The sequence below is a fragment of the Podarcis erhardii genome (genome assembly GCF_964252035.2).
Source record: "Podarcis erhardii genome assembly, chromosome: 7".
Classification (NCBI taxonomy): Eukaryota; Metazoa; Chordata; class Lepidosauria; order Squamata; family Lacertidae; genus Podarcis; species Podarcis erhardii.
In genome coordinates this window covers 63,918,783-63,944,160 of record NC_138511.1, presented here as the reverse complement: position 1 = coordinate 63,944,160, position 25,378 = coordinate 63,918,783, and the positions used below count along the sequence as shown (strand labels likewise).

Here is a 25,378-nt window from a genome sequence, read left to right as displayed (position 1 = left end):
CAATAAACAACAACATACATAAAAACATGTTCTTTTTCATTAACCACATTCCATTCTCATCTTTGGACTTCCTCACATCTCTTGTTCCTGCACTCTAAACACATAAATTTTTCTAGCAAATTATTTACTTAGTTCAATTTATATTATATAATTGTCCAATATTGAGTCTCAAATTTTAGAGTTTAAATAACTCTTATTCTTTAAAAGTTAATTCTAGGATATTTTTTATCCAAAATTTGTCTTATCTTTCAATTACATTTAAATTTATATTCCTTGTTACTAATTTATTGGAGCCATATTGTTACGAATCTTACATCTTTCTTAACATTCGTACAATTTACAGTATTTTTGTAAATAGTCCTTAAATTTCTTCCACTCCTCCTCCACCAGTTCCTCTCCGAGGTCTCGGATTCTGCCCGTCATTTCTGCCAGTTCCATATAGTCCATCAGTTGCATCTGCCATTCTTCCAGTGTGGGCAAATCTTGGGTTTTCCAGCCTTTAGCGATGAGTATCCTTGCTGCTGTTGTGGCATACATAAAAAAAGTTCGGTCCTTCTTTTGCACACTCTGGCCGACAATGCCCAAAAGGAAGGCCTCTGGTTTCTTAGGGAAGGTATACTTAAATACCTTTTTCAGCTCATTATCAAACTGATGGGTCTCTAACCCTTGGTGAGATAGAGACTTGGGAGACCTGGGAAGGGAGCCCACCTAGGAGAAGGAATACTCTGATCCTAAACCTCCACTGCCTTGCTAGAGATCTCCAGGAAAAGAAAAGGCTAAGGAGTAAACCCTACACAAATCTAGAGTGGAGTCCCTAAGACGGTTGGATGGTACTATGTACACCTCCTTCCAGGGACTCTTGAGCACATCAGTGAGCCCAAGAAGAGGGGTTTGTCATCTGGGCAGCCTGGGACTCCATACCCTGGGGAGGTCAGTTCAATGCTGCTAAAACAGCAGTTTGACTTCACCCCTGGAGGTGCACTCCATTGTCTTTCCAGGCAGATGGATGTTCAAGATCCTCTCTGGCAACCCATCTAGAAAAGCCTAATTTAATAAGATTCTTTCTTTTGGTAGAAGATGATTTCACTGCTGGAATATAGGACTTATGAAAAATATATAGGCCTTACTTATAAAAAACTATACCCTCTTTACTAGCCCTGCAGAAGATGAACACATTTTTTGTGTGGGGGGGATGCTATCTAGGTGTATTCCATTGATCTTGAAAATACATATGCAATATTAAACCAAGACAGCAGGGCAATCCACCAGATACACTCAGGGAGGCATTTATTGCCCTGAGACCCTCTCAAATCCACTGCTCCTTGTTGTAACCTCTGAGTTGGATGGGCAGGGTGAGAGTAACCCAGCCTGCTCTTCTGTGATCGAATGAGTTTCACCAGCCCTTTGAAGCCTTTTCTTTTTCAGATCTCCAGGTTGCCATGGCTTCCCCCTCCCCCACCCCCTTTGTAAACACTTGCAGGGGGATTCTATCTGATTGGCTTCTGTTGAGAATGGCTGCCTGGCAACAGGCACAAAGCGTGCTTAGCAACCAGGCTGATAACACAGAAGAACAGTTGTAGGAAGCGGAGGCCGAGAGGAGGACTGCCTGCCTGGAGAAGAGGAGTGGTGAGTTGATGATGGAAGGGTAGAGACAGTTGTTGTTGGGGATCTCTCTTTTTCTTTTTATGCAAGTCAAAATTGTGTTCTGCATCCACTTTGTCAACCTTCTGTTCCACCTCCCACTTCTGTCTTAAGTAATTTCGTTCAAAATCTTTCCACAGCTTTTCCTACTGAACGTGGCAGCTTTTCCTACTGGGCAGAGTACCCTCCTTTTCTCCTACCAGTAACAACCATTCATTAGGCTAGCCTGATAAATTTTGGCAAAACCAAATGCTGCCACCCCCACCTCCTCCTTCCTCACAGGCTCTACCAAAACATCTACATGTTGCTGTCTAACAAAGTGTGTGATTTAAATTTTAAAAAATATATATTTTTGCAAATAGAACAGGGTGGGAGAAGAAACCTCATCAGCTGCCATTAACATTAACAGGGAGGGATAAGCAGGGTACTAGTAAGCTGTTGCAGAATACACACCAATCTCAGGCAGGAGGAGTGGAAAGCATAGTTCTTTAGAGCAGAGAGAGTTCGGAGAGGTTTTACTTTTTCTTCATTCTCCCTGGATTTTAATACCCTGGCCCACCTCACCTGAAGCAGCCTATCAACTGTCTTCTGTGACCTGCCCACAGTGGGATAGACCAGAACAAAGCTTTGCAGGTGGGTGGGGCCAGCCACCTGTCAGTCACCTGACATCATAATGACACCAGGTATTTGACACCTGTGAAAGTCACAGCAACCTTCTCTGAATATATGCTATCAGCACCTATTGGCTAGAGTTACAGGGAACCCCTTTGAAATCTCTGTGGAGGTGAAAATGTTCCCCTCTGCAGAAGAAGCAGTTTGGACATAATTTTTGCTGCTCACACTTGGTTCAGATTAGTGTAGAGGTTTTATTGGACGAGGACTGGGGAACTATGGGTTCCAATCCATACTCAGCTCTGGATTGTCATAGGGTAAACGTGGGCTTGGTTTTCTTGCTGTCTTGCTCCAATCTACCTCACAGGGCTGTTGTTAGGATAAAAGGGATTGGATAACAGAATGTATGCTATCATGAGCAACATTGAGGAACGGGCAGGAATAGAAATAGAGCATGCGCTAGGCAGCAAAACAAGGAGGGTTATTGACTCAGTGGGTCACAAATTTTACAGCAAGGGTAGAGAGCATGTGGCTTTCCAGATGTTGTACTTCAATTCCCATAACACACAACCAGATGGCCAAGGTCAGGGGTGATGGAAGATGTAGTCCAACAACGTCTGAAGGACAATAGACTTCCCAACCCTCTTTGTGCAGGTTTATTCAATGTACATAATAATGACAACTGAAAAGAAGTAGATGGAAAGAGGGTCAGCCAATATGGCAGGGGAGTATACAGTAGTTTCAGCCCCTGCAACATTTTAAAGTTTGAAAGCAAGGATGTGTGTTTTCCAGGAAATTTTGCATCAGCTGTACTGCCCTAAATGGAGGACTGATTTTGCTCTTTTGAAGTTTGTTTGACTTATGTTTAGTAAATAAAAATAAACAGATGAGAAGTGCCCCCAACCCCTGTACTCCACCCCCAATTTCAATGGAGACATTGGAAGCCATTTGCTCTGACTCTCTCCAGTTTGCTGCTTTTTCTTCTAGCTCACATCACTATTAAAACTCAACTTTCACCTCTGGCTTTTCCCTTCTAACTCCCATGCGGGTTGAGGGAGGTGATTCTATCCACCCATTTGCCATCTCCCACAGAGCCCCTTCCTTTGCTCTCCTTAATGGCCCATCACCAAGGCTATCACCTCACTAGGAGGCTAGCCTGACTATTCCAAGAGTTAGAAGGCTTGATTATTTTTTTCTAGTATTTTCTATTATTTTATGCAAGCAACTTAGATTTTGTTTATTAAGCAGTCTGTAAATTTTGTTAAGTAAAATAAAAGTCATCGTCACCCCCCAAAAAAAACAATTTGCTTGTAATTCAGAAAAACAAAGTGTAATGCATAGCAGACTGCTATGTGTTGAGCAAGTATGTTGGCCCCTGAGTCCAGTATCTCTGAATGTGTCACCTTCATTTTTGTCTTTCCTAGAATGTTGCTGCCATGGCTACTCTGAGTGTGAAGCCCGGCCAGAGGTACACACTTCCAGACTGGCGCACCCACTTTGACCTCATTGCAACCAATGCTGAGCGACAGCGCTTGGCATCCCACCAAATCAGGCAGGAGGGCCGGGTCCTTCGCAATGAAACAAATAACCAGGTGGGCAAGTATTTGAGCTTCTTTTCTGTGTTTCCAAACAAAAACAAATGAACTAAAATGATAATTTGGGGTCCAAAATCTGGAGGTCATGGTGGGATGGGGAGAGGAGAGCATGGGATCATTGCTGAATAGGCAGAACAGAAATACAAATTGAGAAATTATGCGGAACCAAAATTGGCAGATTGGTTCATGCTGAATTGTAACTGAAATTTAATCATTTGAGGGTTTTTATTGTGTGTTTTTGTGTTGTTGTTTTTGAGAAAGTAGAGTGAAGGAAGCTTCAGCCTTTCCTCACAAAACCAAGGAAAGGTTGTTCACAAATAATTTCCACACTAGCATGTCTGTGTGAAATGTACATGTCTAAAGAATGGGCCAGGAACTTGTCAAGATAAGGAAGGGCATGGTAAGAACCTGTAAGAACCATGCTGCTGATGCCCTGAAAGGGGGGTTTGAAACCATTGCCTCTCTCCTCTCCAGACAAAATGGGATGAATATGACAACCGCACACGCCTTCTTGAGCGGATCGAAGTCGTCAATCGAGCGAAGGAAACTCTGGACAAATGCCTCACGGACATCGACACGGAAATCTATGCCTTGACTCAAGTATGTAGTGCAGACTTACTCATTTATGGTGTTCCTAAACTGAATTTCACCAGGAGATTCCAGGATAGTGTGCAGAAGTATGAAAACAACTCACACAACGTATTGTTAGGTGCACCCCAGTCTCTTGGGGTGGGAGGTCTCAGGGGGTCCCAGCACATGCCTTGGATCTGGCTTCCTTGGAATGAAGGTCATCGGAGGCCACTGGCATTTCTGTGGCATGTAAGGATTATTTATGCTTTTATCCGGGTTGAGTGTGCGTGCATGTGCACTTACCAATTCACTGTTAAAAGCGTGTTCATGGAAGACAATCTTACTCTGCTACGAGTGATCCCCGAATAAGAAAGAATTGTGCAATGAAGGGCAAAGGTCATGCAACTCAATTTTGGTGTGCTGAGAAAGTGGTTTGGGTGGTTCTGTGCAGTAGCTGGAATGTAGCCAATGTTTTCTGTGATGCTAAAGATGGAATGAAATTCAGTGACCTCTTTGAGATGAAAGCTGAGCAACCCAGCTTTCATCTCCATGTGTCAGAACGTGCTTGGCCCACCTGCAAAGAATTCCCATTGGAAACCTGATTGGTTAGCAAACCTATGTCACTTGACAAGATGCCCACAGAGGGAGTTGGGAAGGTGAGGTCAACCCCTTATCTTATTTTTGCTTCTTCCCTTCAGATGAAGGAGGAGGCAGAGCGTGCCCTGCAGGCTAAGAACTTGCAACTGGATGTGGCCATTGAAAATCTCACTCTGCGGGAAAGTCGCCGAGACATCGATGTGGTGAAGGATCCTGTCGAGGAAGAGCTGCACAAAGAGGTGGAGGTGATTGATGCTACTACGAAAGATCTTCAGCAGAAAGTGAGCGAGGCCTTTGAGCAGCTCTGGTGAGTCAAAAGACTTGGTGGTCAAGTACAACATATTGGTATTGTGTCTGAGGCATCAAACTGAGTTAAATGCAATGTGGGATACCAGAGGAGGTGCAAAAAACTTGTCTTAATGGTGCAGAATGACACATAGACAGCCTTTGGATGGGAAGGGCTTGTAGGGTGCGCATTGGGGCAGGGTTGTGGGGGCCAGGGAGGGAGGCAGGCATGGGGTGTGGTGGGAAAAGGCAGTGAGGGGCCATTTCTGGCACCAGTTTTTCTAGAAAAAAAGCACTGCATAGCAATACTTAGATGTTTGTAGCAACAGTGCATTTCAAATTTCCACCACATTTGAGCATCACATACATTCTTTCAGTAATAATTGCACCAACCTTGTAAGGCATGCCATACTTCATTTATTTACTTACTTTGGCTGCAATCCGAACTCCACTTAACTGAGTGTAAGCCCCATTAAATTCACGTAAGATTTACTTCTGAGTTGGCTTGGTTGGGATTGTGCTGCCAGTTAATATCCTGCCTTTTGAAAAGTATTCTAGGGTTATATATTATAAAAGCAATACTAAAACAATAGGGGGCACTTTTTAAGAATCACTGAAACAGTATTATCTCTAGTACCCAAAATCATAAATTTACTGGCTGGTGTTAGAATTTAACTGGACATTTGACAACTCAGGCTCCCACATTCCAACAGATTTTCAGTGTACCTTGTAGAACACCTTTTATATCTTTGCTACTATTTGGTCAATTAAAAAAAAAGCAAACTGCAATGCCACCTAGTATTACATACCCAAGAGAAATGCCATTGCATTGTTTATAACTTATTTTATTTGGCAGAGAAAGAAATGGAATAATCAAAGCCCCCCAGTTACTTGGGGCTCATTCCCCATCATATTCAGCTCCCTTTTAGCATCTGAATGTCTTGTTTACACAATCCTAGATTTAAAGTCATTTGGGGGGATTGTAATTGCTCTGCAACTATAAATTCCTCTGTTTTTCTTAAAAGAAGTTCTAGCAGTGATACAAGGACTTTGTGTTGTAGGCAAAATATACAGCTACACTTGTATATGGTGTGTGCTGCGTTCAGCATTAATGGCACCATCATGTGAGAATATATTCTGCTACAGACAGACTTTTTGGACTGCCAACAATTTATGGGAGTTTTCATTGCTGATTGCTAAACAAAATGAAAGGGGAATAAATCTGAAGACTTCCACCTGAATATTCTCTTACATCCCTTCATGTCTGCCCTTTGTCTCCCCCCCCCCCACTTTTGATTCATAGCTTGTTGCAGGAAGCCCGCCAACAGCTGAACTTTGCCCATCGAGGGAAAACGGAAGCCGTGGAGATTGACCGGACCTGTGTTTCCCTCAATATCAACTCTCCAAATATCTCCTATAAAGTCAATCCTACCCGAGTGCCGATTGGGTAAGGTTGTGTCCACAAGGTCTTGAGTTCCACCTTCATCTCAGGGCCAGCCCTCCTGTTAGACAGAATGTGGCAACTGAGGTGCCCCTTCCCGAGTGCCCTGGCTGTACCTTTCTGTTGGAGGCCCAGAGCAGGGTGTGGCATGACAACTGGAGGCCTATGCTAAGCCCTCGTTATGACTGCAACTTCTTGAAATTGTCCCTCTCTCACAAAAGAGGCTTTTGTTTTTCTGCCTTTTTCACAGGGTGCTTTATAATTTCCTCGCACTTTTGGTAAGCTTGGAATTAGGTCTCATCCTTGTGAGGTAACTGTGGGTTGTGGTGGGATGTGTTTTTCTTCCCATTAAACATCTCTCCTGCCCTCTGCAGCCTCCCCAGTTGCTTGGGCCTTCTCCCATGGGTGGAGTTAACATCATGTCTTCCCCTCGGCTTTGATTGAAGTGTAGGAAACTGGTGAAAGTAGTTACCAAGCACCTGCAATCAATGTGTTCACCGATATTGTTTAAAAAGTGCTTCCTTTTGTCTTCTTAAAAAGTATGTCATTCTACCTTTAATCTTTCTGTAATGATTTCCTTAAAAGTAAAGTCTCATTTTTTAAAACAACAAGCAGCGCCCAGGAGGGGCAGCAGCCCTACCTTCTGTACTTAGAGGAAAGCCCAGCCAAGGACTTCATGAGGCTTTCAGGAAGGACAGATATGCAGGTGTGTGTGTGGGGGGGTGCTGCAGAGTGCAAACTGCTGGAGAGAAGATTTGTAGAATGAAGAGAAGGGCACTCAGTCACTCAAACAGTTGCTTGCCCACCTCAGAATTAAGGGAAGTACATCAAAACCCCATGTGTTTCACTGAATTTTGTATCCCCTTCAGTATTTTCCCCAGTGTCATTTCTTTCCTCATTAATTGATGGAGAATGGTCAGGGGAAAAATGCAGAAGAAATATTTGGCACACTGCTAGCTTAGTGTGCTTTTATTAAGTGCACTGCATGGGTGGGTGAGTGAGTTAAACTTCATTTATACAGTATGCTCTTTTCTGACCATTGGCTTCCAAAGCTGCAGATATATAGTTTAAAAATATGCAAGGTAATACAGGGAGAAAGTGTGTGTGAAAAACTGATCCTAACAACCAGGCCATCTTTTCCTTCTGCCTATTGTAGAACTCTCACTCCAGAGGAATGGGATCAGATCACTCAATACAACAAGGATCGAGCAGAGGCAGAAATGAAAGCAGCCTCAGATCTGCGAGAAGCCATGGCCCTCACCATTGCCCAGGTAAACCACACGGCTTCCTGTTGGCTCCTAGCAAGGCTCTTGATGGAGAAGATACATTACTGTATGTTATAGTTCCAGTTACAGATAGGTAGCCGTGTTGGTCTGCCATAGTCAAAACAAAATAAAAAAATTGCTTCCAGTAGCACCTTAAAGACCAACTAAGTTAGTTCTAGGTATGAGCTTTTGTGTGCATGCACACTTCTTCAGATACACTGAAACAGAAGGGTCTGGTGATGAAGGGTCTTGTATGTTATAGAGCAGCCTTTGCCAACCTGGTGCTTTGTAGGTATTTTGGACTGCAACTCCCATTGGTCCTAAGAAGTACCACACCTCCCACCTGATGGGAGTTACAGTATAGTCCAAAGCATTTTGAGGGCTTCAGGTTGGCAAAGGCTGTGAGTAGATCCATAATTAAGGTGACTTGTTTTCAAAGTAATTTACTGAATGTCTGATCTGGATCTACTGGAAGATCTTTTAGTGCAAAGCTTTCCGGCGCCTAATGATTTATCAGTGGCAGCAACTAGATGGATCCCTGCAGCCTCAAATTATACTGCTGAAATGAAACTTTTTTGCTCAGGATCACCAACCTTTACTGGATAATAATAATAATAATAATAATAATAATAATAATAATAATAATAAATTTTATTTATAACCCGCCCTCCCCAGCCAAAGCCGGGCTCAGCGCGGCTAACAACAGTAAAACAGTACAACAGTACAACACAATACTCTAAAATCATTCATTATAAAATTAATTCAAAACAAACCACTGGCAACCATTGGGCCAGAGCTCTGCGAAGATTGCCGAAGGAGGGAGTCAGGCTGTGCCCTGGCCAAAGGCCTGGTGGAACAGCTCTGTCTTGCAGGCCCTGTGGAAAGATGTCAAGTCCCGCAGGGCTCTAGTCTCTTGTGACAGAGTGTTCCACCAGATCGGAGCCACATCCGAAAAAGCCCTGGCTCTAGTTGAGGTCAGCCTAACCTCTCTGTGGCCTGGGACCTTCAAGATGTTTTTATTTGAAGACCGTAAGTTTCTCTGTGGGACATACCAGGAGAGGCGGTCCCGTAGGTACGAGGGTCCTAGGCCGTATAGGGCTTTAAAGGTTAAAACCAGCACCTTAAACCTGATCCTGTACTCCACCGGGAGCCAGTGCAGCTGGTATAGTACCGGATGAATGTGATCTCGCAGCAAAGACCCCATAAGGAGTCTCGCCGCGGCATTCTGCACCCGCTGGAGTTTCTGGGTCAGTCTCAAGGGCAGCCCCACGTAGAGCGAGTTACAATAATCCAGCCTGGAGGTGACCGTCGCGTGGATCACAGTGGCTAGGTCAGGGCGAGAGAGGCGAGAGAGGATGCAGTAGAAGAAGGAGGAAAGAGGCAAAGGCTGTTTAATTAAAGGCTGATTATTCCAACAGCCTTATTAGCTCAAAGGCAATCGCCTGTGCAATGGAACGACCCCCTCCCTCTCCTCTCTCACTCATCCCCTTCCCCAAATCTGCTCCAGAGGGTTGAGGAAACCCTGGAACAGATGTGGGGGGCTCGTGGGGGGGAGCAGGATGGAAAGTTCCACTGTGCAAGTAGTAGTCCTTGTGCTAATGGAACAACTTTGCTGGATGCAACTTGGGATTTTTTTAAAAAAAATTTTTTTGAGAATTAAAAGTGGTTTGAAAGAGGAATCGTTGTTTGTGGCATATATACTTGTTCAACTTTTTTTCCTTTCCAAAACCCATTGTGCCCATCTACATTTCAAAATCCTGTAAAATCTGTTTGGTCAACAGCCAAGTCAGTATACATCATTGTAAAGTGATGGCTCTCTCAATCTATGTGCAGTTATTAAACTATGGTATGATAGTGGCCTAACTTTTTATATGTGATTCCATGGGCGTAGCCAGGATTTTTGTTAGTAGGGGCCAGGCCTTTCGTCGGGAGGGGGGCAGAACCTCAGTTAGCTATGTATTTTTATTGCCTTTTATTGATTTAGGGGGGCAGCTGCCCCTCCCTGCCCCCCTCTGGCTATGCCCATGTGTGTTTCCTATTCTAGACTGAGAACGAACTAGAAGCTCAGCGCGTGGCCACAGAATTTGCCTTCCGGAAGAGGCTCCATGAAGTGGAGCAAGCCCTTGATGAGCTGAGGTGGCAAGAGAAGAATGTAAGTCTTTGGCTGGCATTGGAGACCTGCCCTGCATTTTTTTTTTTTTAATGACACATATAGAATGTCTGTTCCGAGTGCAGAGTCTCCCTCGGATCTGAAGGGTTTATGCTAAGGTTCTTCCACAATTCAGAGTGTTATCCTCTGTAGTCTTGGAGGGGATTTCTCCTTTTTTCCCAGTGCCTGAGGGAGCCTTTTTCATGACCTACTTCAGACCCTTCAACATTTCTCTGATGAAAATAGGGACATCCTATTTCATCATCATCATTTTATTATTTATACCCTGCCCATCTGACAGGGTTGCCCCAGCCACTCTGGGCAGCTTCCAACATTCATAAAAACATGTTAAAACATTAAACATTAAAAAAACTTCTCTGTCTTCAGATGGTTCTTTACTAGCTGCTTCTGTAAGTCCCTCACTGTGACACTTGGTTGATAAAACCCAAAACTCTCCCAAATTTGTCTGTGACACATTTTCTCTTAAAAATAGTATTCCATTCCATTCCATCTCATCCCATTTCATTTAGTTTCTGACTGCTTCTGCAGGTCCCCTTTTGGAAGGCAGCCTTGAGAACCGCAATCATTGCCACACTCACTTTCATACTTGGGTCACACCCACTTTGCCACGTGGCCATCAGAGAGCTGGCTATGTGTCAGTGTGGACCTTTCCCCAAGAAAGATGAGCCATAGTTAAGTTGAGCAGGACAGCTTACTCTATTATATTAACCCTTTCATGCATTAATTAGACTTAAGTATTTTGTTTGTTTGTTTGTTTGTTTGTTTGTTTGTTGATTGAATTAATATACTACCCTATACCTGGATGTCTCAGGGCAGTTATCCAACAACCTGGAGATGCTGCTGGGGACTAAACCTGGGACTTCCTGCATGCAAAGCTCTGCCATTGCATGTGCCCCTCCTGTATGGCCCACCTCACAGACAGAGGTGGCAACCACTTCTAAGCCTCTCTCCCCATGGTGTCTTTGCTTTTTTCAGACCCTAGAAGAAATTGCAGAAATGGAAGAGGACATCAGGCGCCTGGAGGACGACATCCGGGCAAAGGTGATGAATCTGAAACTGGCTCATACCCGTCTGGAGACCCGGACTTACCGCTCCAACACAGAGCTTTGCCGCGACCAGGTACAGCAAACCTCTAGCTCTGTAAGCTTAGAATTGTGGGCAGACAGGAATGACAGCTGGCCTTGTGCACCAGAGGCAAGGCAAGGCAGAGAGAAGGCATGAAGCAAATTTTAAAGGCTGCTTGCAGAAGGCTTTAACTGCTCCACTCCACTGCCTATTCACGTGGGGTGTGTGTGTGTGTGATTCCTTTTGCTTGCTACTGTGTAATGTATTTTTCTGTTTTTATATTGTAAACTGCTTGTTATCCTCAGTTGAAGGGTGGTATAGAACTACTACTACTACTACTACTATTACTAATAGTGATAGCCTTGCAGGTTCTTGGGCTTTTTTGTATAAGCCAGACCATAACAGTAATATTAGGGGGAGCTGACAGTTTAACCCAGGAGTAATCACCTTTTCTTGGCAAAGCTACCATTTGCGACATATTGAAGCTTGACGTCCCTCTCTCGTCCTTGGCTTTCAGGCTCAGCATGGATTGACAGATGAGGTGCATCAGCTGGAAGGCACCATTGCTTGTCTGAATCAGAAGCTGGCACAGTTACAGTATGTACCTCCCTAAAAACAAAAACAAAATTCAACAGAGAAAGGGAATAGGCTGTTTTTAAGTAAGCATCAGTTGCAAGTTGTGGCCTTGGGTCAGCATATGCTGCCTAGGTTGCAGGAGGCCATGGCTGTTCACTAGGATCACCTAGATATATGAGTGAAAACAAAACATGGGAAGCTGACTTTATACAGGCTAGGAGCATAATCCCCAAATCTATTGTGATGCAGCACCAATGTGTCTTTTACACTGCAGCATTATAAGAAAGGCTGGTAATTATTAGGTCAAAATAGTGGGCTCTGTGCATGATCCTTAGATGCAAGGATGCAAGATGATAGATGATAGATGCAAGATGGCATCTCCTGGATTCCAGTGCCTGGGATGACTTGCTAATATCTGGTCCCAGTAGGAAGACCACAATAATAAATCCAAGACGTAGTGTGTATTTTATAATACATAAGCTTAGAAGTCAGAAACATTTTCCCTGTTCTTTTGCACCAGGGGTGGCTAATCTGTTGCCCTCCAGATGTTCTGGAACTCTAGCTCCCATCAGCTCCAGCCAGCATATCCAGTGGTTGGAGATGATGGAAACTGCACTCCAAGAGCTTTTGCCTGGCTGGACCATGCTCCTGAACTCTCATAATGCCTCTTGCTTGGTTGGATAGATGGAGTATGTAGTAACTAGCCTACCATGATACAAAGGCAAAATTTACATTCGTGGCTCCCTCACATTTGCTTCTCATCCCATCCACTACTCTCACATGTGGCCCTTGGAAGGTTGCTCAGAAGGGAATGTGGCCCTTAGGCTGAAAACGGTTCCTTACAAGATTTACAGGGAGGCCCTGCCATGGGGAGAGAGATCCTTGTTCTTCCAAGATAATCTGCCATTGTAAGCGTAACTTGTACCCAGTGCTGGATTTATGTATAAGCTAAACAAGCTATAGCTTAGGGCCCCACTCTCTTGGGGGCCCCAAAAATTTTAAAGGAAAAAAAACCTGGATGTACATTTCCAAAATATAAGATAAAAAACAAATAAAATAAAACCTACATACAGCAACAGTGTTTTGTGTTGTGTAGGCTCCTGTGATGTAAGTAATGGGCCCCGCCTGCTAGCCTGCTCCCTAAAATATCACTGGTTTGCTCATTTCTATATATAGGGTGCCTACATTCAACACAAAAAACAGTGACAATTTGTTGTTGACAAAGAAGAGCTGGACATATAAAGGGCCCCATTACCTTCAGTAGCTTAGGGCCTCATCAAACCTAAATCCGGCCCTGCTTGTACCTGATAGAAAAATGATTAATGAGACCCTTGCAATGGAAAATCAGTGTTACCCCACCCCCAGTGCCATAGCTGAAATTCAGTTGCCACCAACCACACCAAAGGATAAGGACGTGCTTTGATTTAAAGGCAAATGGAAGCAACCCCCTGTTCAATTTACCTTGGCTTCTTTCCTCAGGGATGCTCTGGATGCTCTCTACAAACACCTGGACCGTATCCAGGCAAACATCGTCTACAAATTGAACTCCCTGACGCTGGATAACAAGTGCATGGATGTCAGGCGGAAGCTGACAATCCCTGCTGAAAAATTTGTGCCTGAGGTGGACACCTTCAACCGAACCACCAATCGCACTCTTTCACCCCTCAAGTGCCGACAGCTGGAACTGGCTTAGAATAATGGCATGAGATGTATAATCCCTTGAGTAATACTGAAGAAGGAATTGGCTTGGGAAGTGAGTGACACAGTCCCTGCCCCCCGCCCAGTGACTTGCTTCCATGCCAAGCGCAGATGACATCTGTCTCATGTTAAGAGTGACATGACTTTCCTTCTCCCTTTTGACCCATTTCTGTTCTCAAAGGTTGTATAAAACTTCCCCTTGTTTACAGCTTTGGTATTTCAAGAAAGTGTGATAACCAATAAATTTGTCCCCAGCGACAGTATTTCTGACACATCAAATACTTTCATGCTTTGATTTTTGCATCTCTTTAAATTTGGTGGGGAACCCAAGTTCTATGTTTTAAATCAGGCATAGGCAAACTTGGCCCTTCAGATGTTTTGGGACTACAACTCCCATCAACCTTAGCTAACAGGACCTAGTGGTCAGGGATGATGGGAATTGTAGTCTCAAAACATCTGGAGGGCTGAGTTTGCCTATGCCTGGTTTAAATACAACAGATAACAGAGTCACTTATATCTCAAAATTAATAATTCCAGCCCAATGCAGGGCCTTTACGTTAGCCCGACCGAACGTTTTCCCCTCAGCTTTTGACAAGGGCAGAAATTTAAACATCCCCAGAAATGATAAGACATTGTGGATGTTCTTTGAATATGCCGGACACTGTAGGTAAAGCTAAAGGGACCCCTGACCATTAGGTCCAGTCATGGATGACTCTGGGGTTGCGGCGCTCATCTCACTTTATTGGCCGAGGGAGCCGGTGTACAGCTTCTGGGTCATGTGGCCAGCATGACTAAGCCGCTTCTGGCAAACCAGAGCAGCACACAGAAAGGCTGTTTACCTTCCCACCAGAGCAGTACCTATTTATCTACTTGTACTTTGACGTGCTTTTGAACTGCTAGGTAGGCAGGAGCAGGGACCAAGCAACAGGAGCGCAGCCTGTCACGGGGATTCGAACTGCCGACCTTCTGATCAGCAAGCCCTAGGCTCTGTGGTTTAAGACATTGTGGATGTTCTTTGAATGTGCCGGACACTGTAGAACATATCCTTTTCTACTAACCAGCTATGCAAACGCGTGCTATCCCCTTTTTTGGGTAGTGTAACATCATGGCAAAATGAAAATATCGGATTCTATCTGACATGAACCCGGAAGTAACTGCAAGGGTGGCTGAGTTTTAGCGGGAAGAAATCCCAATGAAAATCCTCCTCATTATATATTTTACATGGCTGTTTATTTGTATATATTTTAAATTTTTATATATGGTCGTTTTATGATGGCCTATACTTGTAACGCCTAATAAAGGTTTGGTGAAGTACGTTTGGTGAAGTGTCAGGCTAGGGATCAAATGCAGTGCTCAAGGCAACTCTGTGTGGCCCTTGAAACTCTGCCATGACCACACTCCTCACTGACACATGATGTGTTAAAATGTTTCGGCATAGCTGGAACTCTAATAATGCCCCTTGCTTGTTAGGACTGAGGACAGCAAGGCATGTGTGAGTGTATGTAGAAACTAGACTCCTCTATACAGTGGTACCTCAGGTTACATATGCTTCAGGTTACCTACGCTTCAGGTTACAGACTCTGCTAACCCAGAAATAGTACCTCGGGTTAAGAACTTTGCTTCAGGATGAGAACAGAAATCGTGCTCCGGCAGCGTGGCGGAATGAATTAAGTACTTAATCTGAGGTACTTCTATAAAGGCAAAACACTCCAAATGGTGCACTCTTGCTTCTTGTTGGATAATTAACTTGCACACACACAAAAAGGGTTCTTATCCTGCACATGTGCAAATATCCCATCACTTTTTTAATCACAGGAAGTCTGATAAGAAAATTTACAGAAAATTGACAAATGGGAACTGTAAGATAATCACTAGCTGGTTGTATCACTTCGGTGTGAATGTATCTGGATGAATTCTCAATAAACATCTCATCTGGAATCTCCCATACAGAACACAATTTACTGGGAAATAAGTACAATATTTTGGTAAGGCTTGCACAGGATAACTTCCTTGGAATTGTGCCTGCTACAGGTCAGATCTAATTGTCTTTCTCTCCCACGTTGCGCTCATAAATGGCACCTAAAATCTGCTACCTGGCTTCACAGGAAGCCAAGAAGTGAAATTACATTTGGAGCCCATGTCTAGGCACAACATGCTTAAGACTCTGGCCAAGTTAACTCCAGAGGTAGCACTGCTCTGATGGTGCTGGTGACCTAATGCATCAATGATGTGAGATGCCAATATAGATTTTAAAAAACCATTTTCCTATTAAAGTAGCTGACACCCTACACCCCCAAGGTCAGGTAAAACACCTGTAGGGTTGCAACCCCAGGACACAAAATGACAGGTGTGTCCTCTGCATGCCCTTCTTAGTATACAAAGCTATTCCGCGGTGGAATTTCGCTACTCCAGAAAGAGATTTGTTTTTATTTCATTTAGAGTAAGAGAAGAAAGAGTTGTTCTTCTTCTTGACGCTGTGCTGTAACAATGCTAGGCTTGTCCAGGCATTTTTAAATGGGGTTTTTACATTTGCCTGCGGTCGATTCTATTGTTCAGATCTCTTCCGTCCTTTGTTTCGTTTTGTTGCTGCTATGCCCTACACCGCCTCGTTCTCTGCCTAAACAAAGAGCGGCTGAGGGAAAAACTCAACGAGACACAAAATGCTGTTTTTTCACAAGGGCAACGGGACGGCGAAAGCGGCGACCGCCTCCTCCCGTCGGCGGCTAAGCGGGTCCATTGCAGCCGCGCGGGGGCGGCACGTGGCCGCCGGGGCCGCTCTTCCCACCTCGAACGAAAGGAGCCAAGATGGCGGCGGCGGCGGCGGTGGGGAGCGGTGGGGCCGCCGCGGCTTCTGTGCTGAGCCGAAGCCGGTTCCGAGGCTGCCTGCTCGGAGCGCTGCTGGGCGACTGCTTGGGCGGCGGCTTCGAAGCTTTCGAGACGGTCAACTTGGCGGAGCTGCTGCGCTTCGTGCGCTCGCTTCAGCCGCCCGAGAAAGGTAAAAGGAGGAGGGGCTGAGGCGGCCTCCGGAGTCAGCTGGGCCGCTTTTACCTCAGCAGATGGTGACCCTCAGGGGTGAGGGAGGCGGCCCTTCCTTGGCGGGGGGTGTCGGGGAGCGGGGGGGGGGGAGGGAGAGCCCCCAATTTATTTGGGGCAAGCGACCCTTCCCCGCCGTCCCTCATAAATTTATTCCCGAGGGGTCGGGGCGGCTCACGCCTCGGTGTGTCGTCGGGGCTGTGACTTTTTCTCCACGGTAAAAACGGTGGGCAGTCACGAGAGGAAGACTTCGTGTCGTGGGATTATCCGCCCTTCCTTGCGAAGCTCCCCTTGCTTGGGGCTGCCTTCAGAGGCCGCAAATTCAACTTGCGCAGTTGAAGCTGGCTTTTTGGAGGTCTTGCTCAACAAGCCCGCTTTCTCGAAAGCGTCGGGGTTTTTTTGTTTTGCAGGAAGGGGAAGGCAGACGAATGATTTGACCCAACGGAGCCTAGCCTCCTCAACTCGGAGTGAATCCTCATTAAGTAGGGTTCTCCGCGTCGTCGCAATCAGCAAACAGGTTGGGTGGGAAGCACCCAAGGTAACAGAAGATGCTGTATATGAGAGTGAGAGAGAGAGAGAGAGACCTTGGAGAGCCAAGCCTGAGGGTGCAGAGGACGAAAAGTGAATTTATTTCTGATGGAAACTTTTAAAGAAATGGCTTCCTGGCTCTGCGTATGGTCACTGTACAGATTCGGGGCATGGAATCCGAAGGGTGATGAACAACACTCGGGTGCTTTTATTTTGGTTATTTTATTTTGGTTATTTTTAATGCCTTGACAGAACGGCCGGCCCAAGGCAGGTTGGCACCTGAGGCGCACCACAAAACATCCTCCCCAGCCAGGGAAGAAGGGGAGTGTGAAGATTTGCACCAGGAACAAGGGGGTTATACAGATCCACATAGGGAAGATTTGGGTGAGTAAAGATCTACATCAGGGACAACGTGCGGTGGGGGGGAATCAAAGCAGCCTTCCCTGCCGGTTGATGTGGGAATCAAAGGTGGGGAAAAGCCCCACTCTGAATCATGCCAGGTGGGTGCAGACCCCAGGAGACCCCAGAGGCAGCCCTTTCCATTTTCTCCAAAGGGATGGGAGGATACAAGCCACATCTCTTGGTCACCCGGATGTACAGATGGCATTGGGGAGAGCGGCCACTGTGGAAGCAGTGTTAGAAACTCAGATATATACAGTGGTACCTCTGGATACGTACACCTCCGGTTGCGTATCCTTAAGGATGCGAACGCGGCAAACCCAGAAGTGTTTTTCTGGGTTTTGCCCCGCACGCATGTGCAGAAGCGGTCCCTCTGGTTGCGGAAACCTCGGGATCCGACCAGAGCTCCGGAACGGATCCTGTCCACAACCAGAGGTACCACTGTACACTAATCTCCAAATGACACCTTAAGCATAGGTTGCAGTTGCCACAACAGAATGTCTAGGTTCCATTTCCCCCCATGAGATTTATTATTATTGTTGTTGTTGTTATTAATAATAATAATAATTTCATTTCTATACCACTTTGTATTTTAAAGAAAAAATCTCAAAGCAGTTTATAACACATTAAAATATCAAATAAAACGACCCAGAATAAAACAAATTCAAGCTTCAATGAAAATATTTCCAATCCTTCTATGTGACATTTTGTTTTCCCCATTTATTTACCTACTTAATTTATATAGCTGCCCCATAGCAGAAGTACTCTAGGAAGCCAGTGTGGTGTTGGGGTTACAGTGTCATCCTAGGACCTGGAAGATCAGGGTTCAAATCCCCACTCAGTCATGAAGCTCACTGGGTGACCTTGGGCCAGTCACAACCACTTAACCTACCTCACAGGGTCATTGTAGGGATTAACTGAACCATGTACTCCTTGGAGAAAAAGGTGAGATAAAAATGCAATAAATAAGTTCTTCGTCTTATCCTCTTAAGAAAGCTGGAGGGACCAGCTATATGGAATGTCATTTGCTAACCTGGCATCCAGAGATCTCCATGTGGTTGCAATTGGACCCGTGCTAGTTGCAAAATGCACCTGGCTCCTTGGGAATTTTTAACACTCTGGTAGCAGCAGCAGGTGCTTTGTTCCTTGGATGCTGGATCTGCTGCCCCTGTGGATCCTGCCACCCAACGTGGTCACCTCACCTTGTGTCATGAGTGGGCTGGCCCTGCTTGCCAGCTGCTCTGAGCATTCTTTTTACAGTGAAAGGGATATAAATTGTTTTAAAAATGCTTTCTTCTTATGCTAGAAGAGTAAGATCCCAGAAGAGTCTTTATTGACTGAGGGCAGTATCAAGTAGTTCCCTTAGTGCAGGAACTTTTGGCTGTGGAACAAAACATGTCCTTCCTTTCTCTGAAACCCCCTTAAATTTATTCTGGGTTTCCCTTAGCAAATTTGAGGAGTGCATGAGGAGAGGAGAGGAGAGGAAGTTCCACTGTGCAAATGGAAATCCTTGCACTAATGGAACTACAGTGGTGACTCTGGATAGGAACGGGAACCGTTCCGGAGCCCCGTTCGCATCTTGAAGTGAACACAACCCATGTCTGTGTGTGCGCAGGTCGCAATTTGCCGCTTCCGCACATGTGCATGACATCATTTTGAGCGTCTGCGCATGCACAAGTGGCGAAACCTGGAAGTAACATGCTCCGTTACTTCCGGGTCACCGCAGAGCGCAACCCAAAAATGCTCAACCTGAAGCATATTCAACCCGAGGTATGACTGTACTTTATTAGAGCATAAGCTCTCAATGACAACATTCTGCTTCAGCAGGTGTATGAGATTTAATCCTAAATTGGCAAGCATACGTATTTATGAAAACTTGTACATCCCACCCTTTTAGAGTAAAAACAGTTCCTTCAGCGTGGCTTACAGCATTACGATTCCATAAAACAATGACAAAAAGAGAGAGTGGCAGCCACATTTAGCACATAAAAACAATTCTTTACCTCATAAAATAAAAAGGTCCTCAGTAAGCAGCAGATAACCATGAGGGGCTGCTTTGGGGGAAAGGGTGGAATACAAATTCAAGCATCATTATTTAATAATAATAATAAAGTGTGTATTTATACATAATATGAAAATTAGGTCTTTTTAGCGTCTCCACCCAGATTATGGAACACTTTTATTTGTTCCATAATCTGGGTGGAGACACTAAAAAGACCTATGCGCATATTGTGGCAGGGATCTGGAGCAAAGGAAAATAAAATGCAAAATGAACAGTCAGCTGACAATTACCTAAAGCAAAATAGTTACAATGGCAAATTGGTGAGCCTTTGGTGTAATGAAAAAACATGCTCTGGAAATTCTTCTGTTGACTACTGCCATAGAAATAACCTAATTTTGCCATATCATGTTATAATAAGATGTTTGTTTATAATTGTTGTTGTTATTGCACAGTGCCAGTATTATAACTGCAGACAGGGAGTGTCTGGTTGTGAGCGCTCGTATCTCTTTTCCCCACCAAATGAAGGTTTTATCTGAGCCCCACTTGTGTGTGTTTTGAATGCTAAGATTATGCTGAACTCAGTAATGGGTGAAGTTCTCTGAACATGTACAGAGTGACCTTCTTCCCTCTAGGATTGCCTGATACCTCTTTATCAGTTAACTACTCTTCCCAAATTTTTATTGAGGGGAAAGAGGAAAGGGAAAAGAACACACTCAGCACACATCCACGTGCTTTCTAGTCTATCCATCGTATGCTGACATTTCTGCACTTCCTACCTTGTAGGAATCCACTTCTACAGTGATGACACAGCTATGACTCACTCGATAGTGAGGTCACTACTAGCCAAGCAGGACTTTGATGAAGTGGATATGGCAAAGCGGTAAGGAGGGTGCTGTAGTTACAAGAGATCTTGAAGAGTAGGTGTGGAAAATCTCTTTCAGCTTGAGATCCTGGACAGGTGCACCCAGTCACAGTTCACAGTAATGGGCTGGATGGACTGATGGGTTTGACAAAGAAATCATTGAAATGGACTCTGTCCCTTTTTATTTTTATGATTATTCATTCCTTTCTGTATCCTAAAACGCTTCTCAGCTGCTTCCGTGGGAGTGGGAACTTGCACATTCACATTGTTTTTTGAAAATTTAAAAAGACAAGGCAATGATCCTGTGCAGATTTACTCAGAAGTAAAATCTACACTGTTCATTGGGACTTAGCTCTCAGTATATGAGTGCAACTTAAGGCATCTTTGTGTAGAGTTTCCTGCATGCTTACCCAACCATACCAGTTTTTAACAAAAATGAAATGTCCTGGAGGCTTTTTGTGTGGCGTGGTGGGAAAAGGGGTGAGAGTTTATGTAAGCATTTCTCTTCCCAGGTTTTGAGGAATTTCTCAGTCCTCCTTTTTTTGTGTTAGGCAAGGAAAAGAAAACCTTCCCAGAGTTTCCTTTATTCTTATCTGATTGTTTCCACTACAGAGATGTACATGTTTGGCACCGTCTATGGTGCTTCTTTGCATGTATTTCCTAAACACACAGGGACAGCCCCTAAGATACTGTTGAAGAGGGCTTGAGAAGAATCTACGTACTGTGTGAAATAGAGTTGCAAACTTGATTAAGTAGCATGATCAGTTAATTCACCCACTTTGCCACTGCTGGGCAATCAGGCACTGTACTTATTGTTCACCTATTGGCACCTGTGGAAGACCTTCCTTTTCCAACAAGCCTTTTAAGTGGAAATTTTTATCCCAGTCCCCCAATGATTGGCATTGGGACCTGTGCATTTTAACTTGTTCATATATGATCTAAAAGTTAGGAGAGAACAGTGCAGTAGTCAGGTTTGCTGAAAGAGGAGTAGACAAATTAATTTGTGGAGGCAAGGGCTATCAGTGGCTATTAGCCATGATGTCCGTGCTCTGCCTTTCCAGTAGGAGGCAGCAATACTTCCAAATACCAGTTGCTGGAAACCATAGGAGGGGAGTGTGCTCTTGTGTTCATATTTTGCTCGTTGGTTTCCCACAGACATCTGGTTGGCCACTGTGAGAATAGATTGCTATTCTTATGTTCTTATGTAGTCTTATCTTCATTGGCCTAGAAATTGTATTTATATGTGTTTTCTTATTGGTTTTCTTACTGGTAAATTGCTTTGGGATGTTTCATGGGAAGCAATTTATAAATGAAATAAATATATCCTCCAAATTCACCCTGTTAACTGCACAAACTAGGCACTATTCTTTTTTCATATTAGGAGCTGTCCAGTGATAGCTCACAGAATGTAAGTGGAGTTGCATTTCAACATAGTCTCCCTGCAGGTTTGCTGAAGAATACAAGAAAGACCCTGACCGGACCTATGGCGCCAGTGTGATTACTGTATTCAAGAAACTTCTTCGCCCAAAATGCAGAGATGTGTTTGAGCCAGCGAGACAGCAGTTTAATGGGAAAGGCTCCTATGGGAATGGTGGTGCCATGAGAGTAGCAGGCATTTCACTAGCTTACTCTAACGTTCAAGACGTAAAGAAGGTTTGTTGATTTCTTATATGTAGCCTGCTGAAATAATGCTGACTACATAACAATAAAAGTGCATCACAAACATTGTCCTAGGCTGGATGGACATATCTGTGTGTATGGAATGCTGTCTCCAGTGAGACCTGCCAAGTGCTGGCATTAACATCTTTCCAGTGCCATGTTGACATGTATGATGCTTACTGCTGTTTCTGGGTGTGCATGGTTTTTTTGGTGTGTGTGTGTATTGCTTCATTAAACTGGATGGCACTTTTTACTTGTGCATGTAATTTGCATATTAGGTGACAGATAAATAAATAATAATATGTTGGTTTAATTAGCCGAAATATGCAACAGTCTCATATCTGCACGGACCAATGTTTTTGTAATATTTGCATAAACTCTGTAAGGAGCAATCTAACAATATCATCCCCCATAATCTCTCCAATGCAGCCATTTGCTGGTTGCCGTGCTTGTGGGATGTCAGATAAGAGTTACAGGATTTGGTCCTGCACATTGTGGTGACAATATCTTACGAAGTTGCTGCAGTTGTGCCTACTGTTATAGTAGTGTTGGTGGGAGCTCTCAGGTACTTGTCAGTGAATGGTGTGTGTGTTTAACAGTTCCCCTCACATGTACTGTGCAGTCATGACATTGAGAAGAGTCATGTTGCAACATGCAAAAAGTTTTAGGCAGGGTGGTAGCAGCATCGGACTAAGGAGCAGTATCAGAACAGATTGAAGAGAATTATTTTTGTGTTGTGATATCAGAGAAGTTTAGAAAAGTTCATTCAGGATTTTTATAATTTGTCGCCAGAAGCCATGGTGATGGCCATTTATTTATATGGCTTGTAAAAAATGATGAAACAGATTCAAGGAAAGTAAGTCCACTAATAACTACCACCAGATTCAGAGACAAAATTCCTCTGAATAAGGAGTTGCTGAGGAACAACAAGGGTGGGGGTAGTGCTTTCATGTACTGCTGGTGGGCTTTCTGAAAGCATTGGGTCAGCCACTGTGGAAACAGGCTAAGAACATGAGAGCCATGCTGCATCTGGCTAAAGGGCCATTTAGTCCATCATCATTCCTGTCCTCATAGTGGTCCTTAAGGAAAGCCCATAAGCAGGACCTGAGCAGAACATTTCTAACTGGTATTCAGAGGCATACTGCTTAATAGCTAGAAGCCACTGACAGCTATATCCTCCATGAGTTTGTCTAATCTGTTCTGAATTTTCTCACATTCAGCTTCAGATAGTGGCCTGGTCTAGCAGGGTTGCCTTACCTTCTTAGGTTCAACTGCATATATTGATACTGTGGGTAAGTCAGAAAGGCAAGGGAGTCCTTAGACTGCTTTGTCACTGCTTCCTACAACATTTGTTGCCAGCATCTGTCAAAGAAGATGCTAGGCAGGTAAGACATGCACCCTTCTTCAGGCTTAATTTTTACAACAATGTCTTCTGCTTCTGCAGTTTGCCAAATTGAGTGCTGAATTGACCCACTCCAATTCCTTGGGCTATAATGGAGCCATACTGCAGGCTTTGGCAGTTCACTACGCTCTACAGGCTGTAGAGTTGAATCGGGAGAAGTTCGTGGAGCAGCTGATAGGCCACATGGAGGAAGTGGAAGCAGATGACAAGTCTGTTGCGGATGCACGAATGTAAGTAATAGCCATCTGAGGGCAGGCTTACATTTATACTTGGCTGTAACACAAGGGGGCAGCATACCCTTCCCCCTTTGAAAGCACATGCCTCAACCCAGTCTCTCATCTCCAGGCTGGGCTATGAGGAGTTGCCATATTCAAAGCGTCTAAAGAAGATCAAAGAATTTTTGGAGCAGAGCACCGTGTCAAAATCAGATGTGGTGTCAGAATTAGGTATGTACAATATTGAGCACAAGGCATGGACTCCCATTTTGTGACCAGAAAACAGTAAAACACTAATCTGTAGAATTGTAAAATTCAAGCATGTGGTTTATTTAAATCATCAGCATTGGGGAGGAAGTAGATAGAATAGTAAAATATTTGCTCAATTGTGTGTGAGAGAGTGGATGAATTGTGGGAGGTTTAAGACAAATTATCTTCACACAGTGCTTACTTGGCTGTTGGAAATTTTCATAGGATGTTATGAAAGTTGTGGTATAAATAGCTTAAACACATATATACACATGAGTTTTTAATGGTTAGGTCTTTTGGGAACTACCTGTTGATAGGCAGAAATGCAACTTCAGCATTCAGAGTAGCCACAATTCCAAGTATCTGATCTTGGAGGTGCACACTAGGATGTGTTTATAGCCAGCATAACATGCTTGTGGATTTATGTGAGGCATAATGGTCATGTATATAACGGTATGGGTACACACACATACACGTTTCTATAGTAATCACTTTGTACTGAATATAATGAGAGTTTATGGTGGAAGGCTAGATGCATGTGCTGTTGCTTGCTAAAGGGAATTAATTCTTTTGTCAGGCAATGACATTGCAGCCCTGCGCTCTGTCCCCACTGCTATCTATTCCTTTCTGCGCTGCATGGAGTCTCACCCAGATATCCCTGAGGACTTCAACAGTCTGCAACGGACCATTGTCTACTGCATCTCATTGGGTGGGGATACAGACACCATTGCTACAATGGCTGGGGCAATTGCTGGGGCGTATTATGGGGAAGAGCAGGTGCCCCAAAGCTGGAAGTATAGCTGTGAATCTTTTGAGGAGACAGAGAAGTTGGCTGACAGCTTGTATGAACTCTACTGCCAGCGGATTTGAGCCATGGAAAAAGAAACCCTGTACCTCGTCATCAGAACTGTGTTTCTGTTTCATCTTCCAAAGAAGAACTCGTTTGCAATGTGGGACTTCTTTTCCCTCATGAGAAACATGCCTAGGATATTTTGTGTGGCAGATAAAGGTTCCTCTTGTAACCAATTGCTCAAAGTGCCAGTTGCTACAGCCAGATACATAATATCTTGCTCCTCTTACAGTCTCTGATTTTTAGACTTTTATTATTAAATCTCAGTTGGAGTTGAATCTCTCTCAGTTCACTATGCCCAGGTGTTGGGAAGCCTTGGTACTGAACTCTGCTAGGAGCAAGGTAAGGATTTGTAAGCATTGCTTTCCGTCCATTGTTATGGTGCAAATTCATCAAACGGTAGCTACAGAAATTGCTTTTGGATTTCCTGTGTGGTTGCAAAAGCCAGAGGACGAAAGACTGGACTCTCTTGTCTTGTAACTGAGTAATCTTGGAGTACTTGAAATCTGGAGATTTTACATATGTCTTTGATAACCAGGAATGTGTGTTACCAGTAGTAAATTTAAAATCAAGTAAAATACACTGCTGCCTTCAATAGAAAACAAAAGGCCAAATGGATGATGCATCCTCCTAAGTTTGAAGGGGAGCAGATGCCACATTTCTG

The 25,378-nt window shown here is 44.2% G+C and overlaps 2 protein-coding genes across 5 annotated transcripts; both read left to right on the top strand.

Moving 5' to 3' along the window:
- Positions 1-1,309: 1,309 nt before the first annotated feature.
- TEKT2 (tektin 2) lies at positions 1,310-13,794 on the top strand. Of its 3 annotated transcripts, XM_081871718.1 has the most exons (11): positions 1,310-1,626; positions 1,782-1,843; positions 3,678-3,845; positions 4,323-4,448; positions 5,117-5,322; positions 6,604-6,747; positions 7,898-8,012; positions 10,051-10,158; positions 11,152-11,295; positions 11,759-11,838; positions 13,297-13,794. In XM_081871718.1, exons 3-11 carry the CDS (start codon positions 3,690-3,692, stop codon positions 13,508-13,510), a joined length of 1,293 nt encoding a protein of 430 aa, XP_081727844.1. In that variant the 5' UTR covers positions 1,310-1,626; positions 1,782-1,843; positions 3,678-3,689; the 3' UTR covers positions 13,511-13,794. The 3 variants fall into 3 exon arrangements, with proteins under 3 accessions (XP_081727844.1, XP_081727843.1, XP_081727842.1); XM_081871717.1 differs by lacking the exon at positions 1,782-1,843 and having other exon boundaries at positions 1,312-1,626; XM_081871716.1 differs by lacking the exons at positions 1,310-1,626; positions 1,782-1,843 and adding an exon at positions 2,389-2,570.
- Positions 13,795-16,289: 2,495 nt separating this feature from the next.
- ADPRS (ADP-ribosylserine hydrolase) lies at positions 16,290-24,890 on the top strand. 2 transcript variants are annotated; one of them, XM_081871719.1, is made up of 7 exons: positions 16,290-16,510; positions 17,329-17,460; positions 20,261-20,357; positions 21,785-21,992; positions 23,443-23,630; positions 23,746-23,846; positions 24,442-24,890. In XM_081871719.1, exons 1-7 carry the CDS (start codon positions 16,321-16,323, stop codon positions 24,732-24,734), a joined length of 1,209 nt encoding a protein of 402 aa, XP_081727845.1. In that variant the 5' UTR covers positions 16,290-16,320; the 3' UTR covers positions 24,735-24,890. The 2 variants fall into 2 exon arrangements, with proteins under 2 accessions (XP_081727845.1, XP_081727846.1); XM_081871720.1 differs by lacking the exon at positions 16,290-16,510 and adding an exon at positions 16,557-16,587.
- The last annotated feature ends 488 nt before the right edge of the window (positions 24,891-25,378 follow it).

Coding starts and splice junctions, on each gene's coding strand:
- TEKT2 (XM_081871716.1), top strand. CDS start 2,532: ATGGGTTCCAATCCATACTCAGCTCTGGATTGTCATAGG. Junction 3,846..4,322: donor GCAATGAAACAAATAACCAG/GTGGGCAAGTAT, acceptor TCTCCTCTCCAG/ACAAAATGGGATGAATATGA. Junction 5,323..6,603: donor GAGGCCTTTGAGCAGCTCTG/GTGAGTCAAAAG, acceptor TTTGATTCATAG/CTTGTTGCAGGAAGCCCGCC.
- ADPRS (XM_081871719.1), top strand. CDS start 16,321: ATGGCGGCGGCGGCGGCGGTGGGGAGCGGTGGGGCCGCCGCGGCTTCT. Junction 20,358..21,784: donor GAAGTGGATATGGCAAAGCG/GTAAGGAGGGTG, acceptor GTCTCCCTGCAG/GTTTGCTGAAGAATACAAGA. Junction 21,993..23,442: donor ACGTTCAAGACGTAAAGAAG/GTTTGTTGATTT, acceptor CTGCTTCTGCAG/TTTGCCAAATTGAGTGCTGA.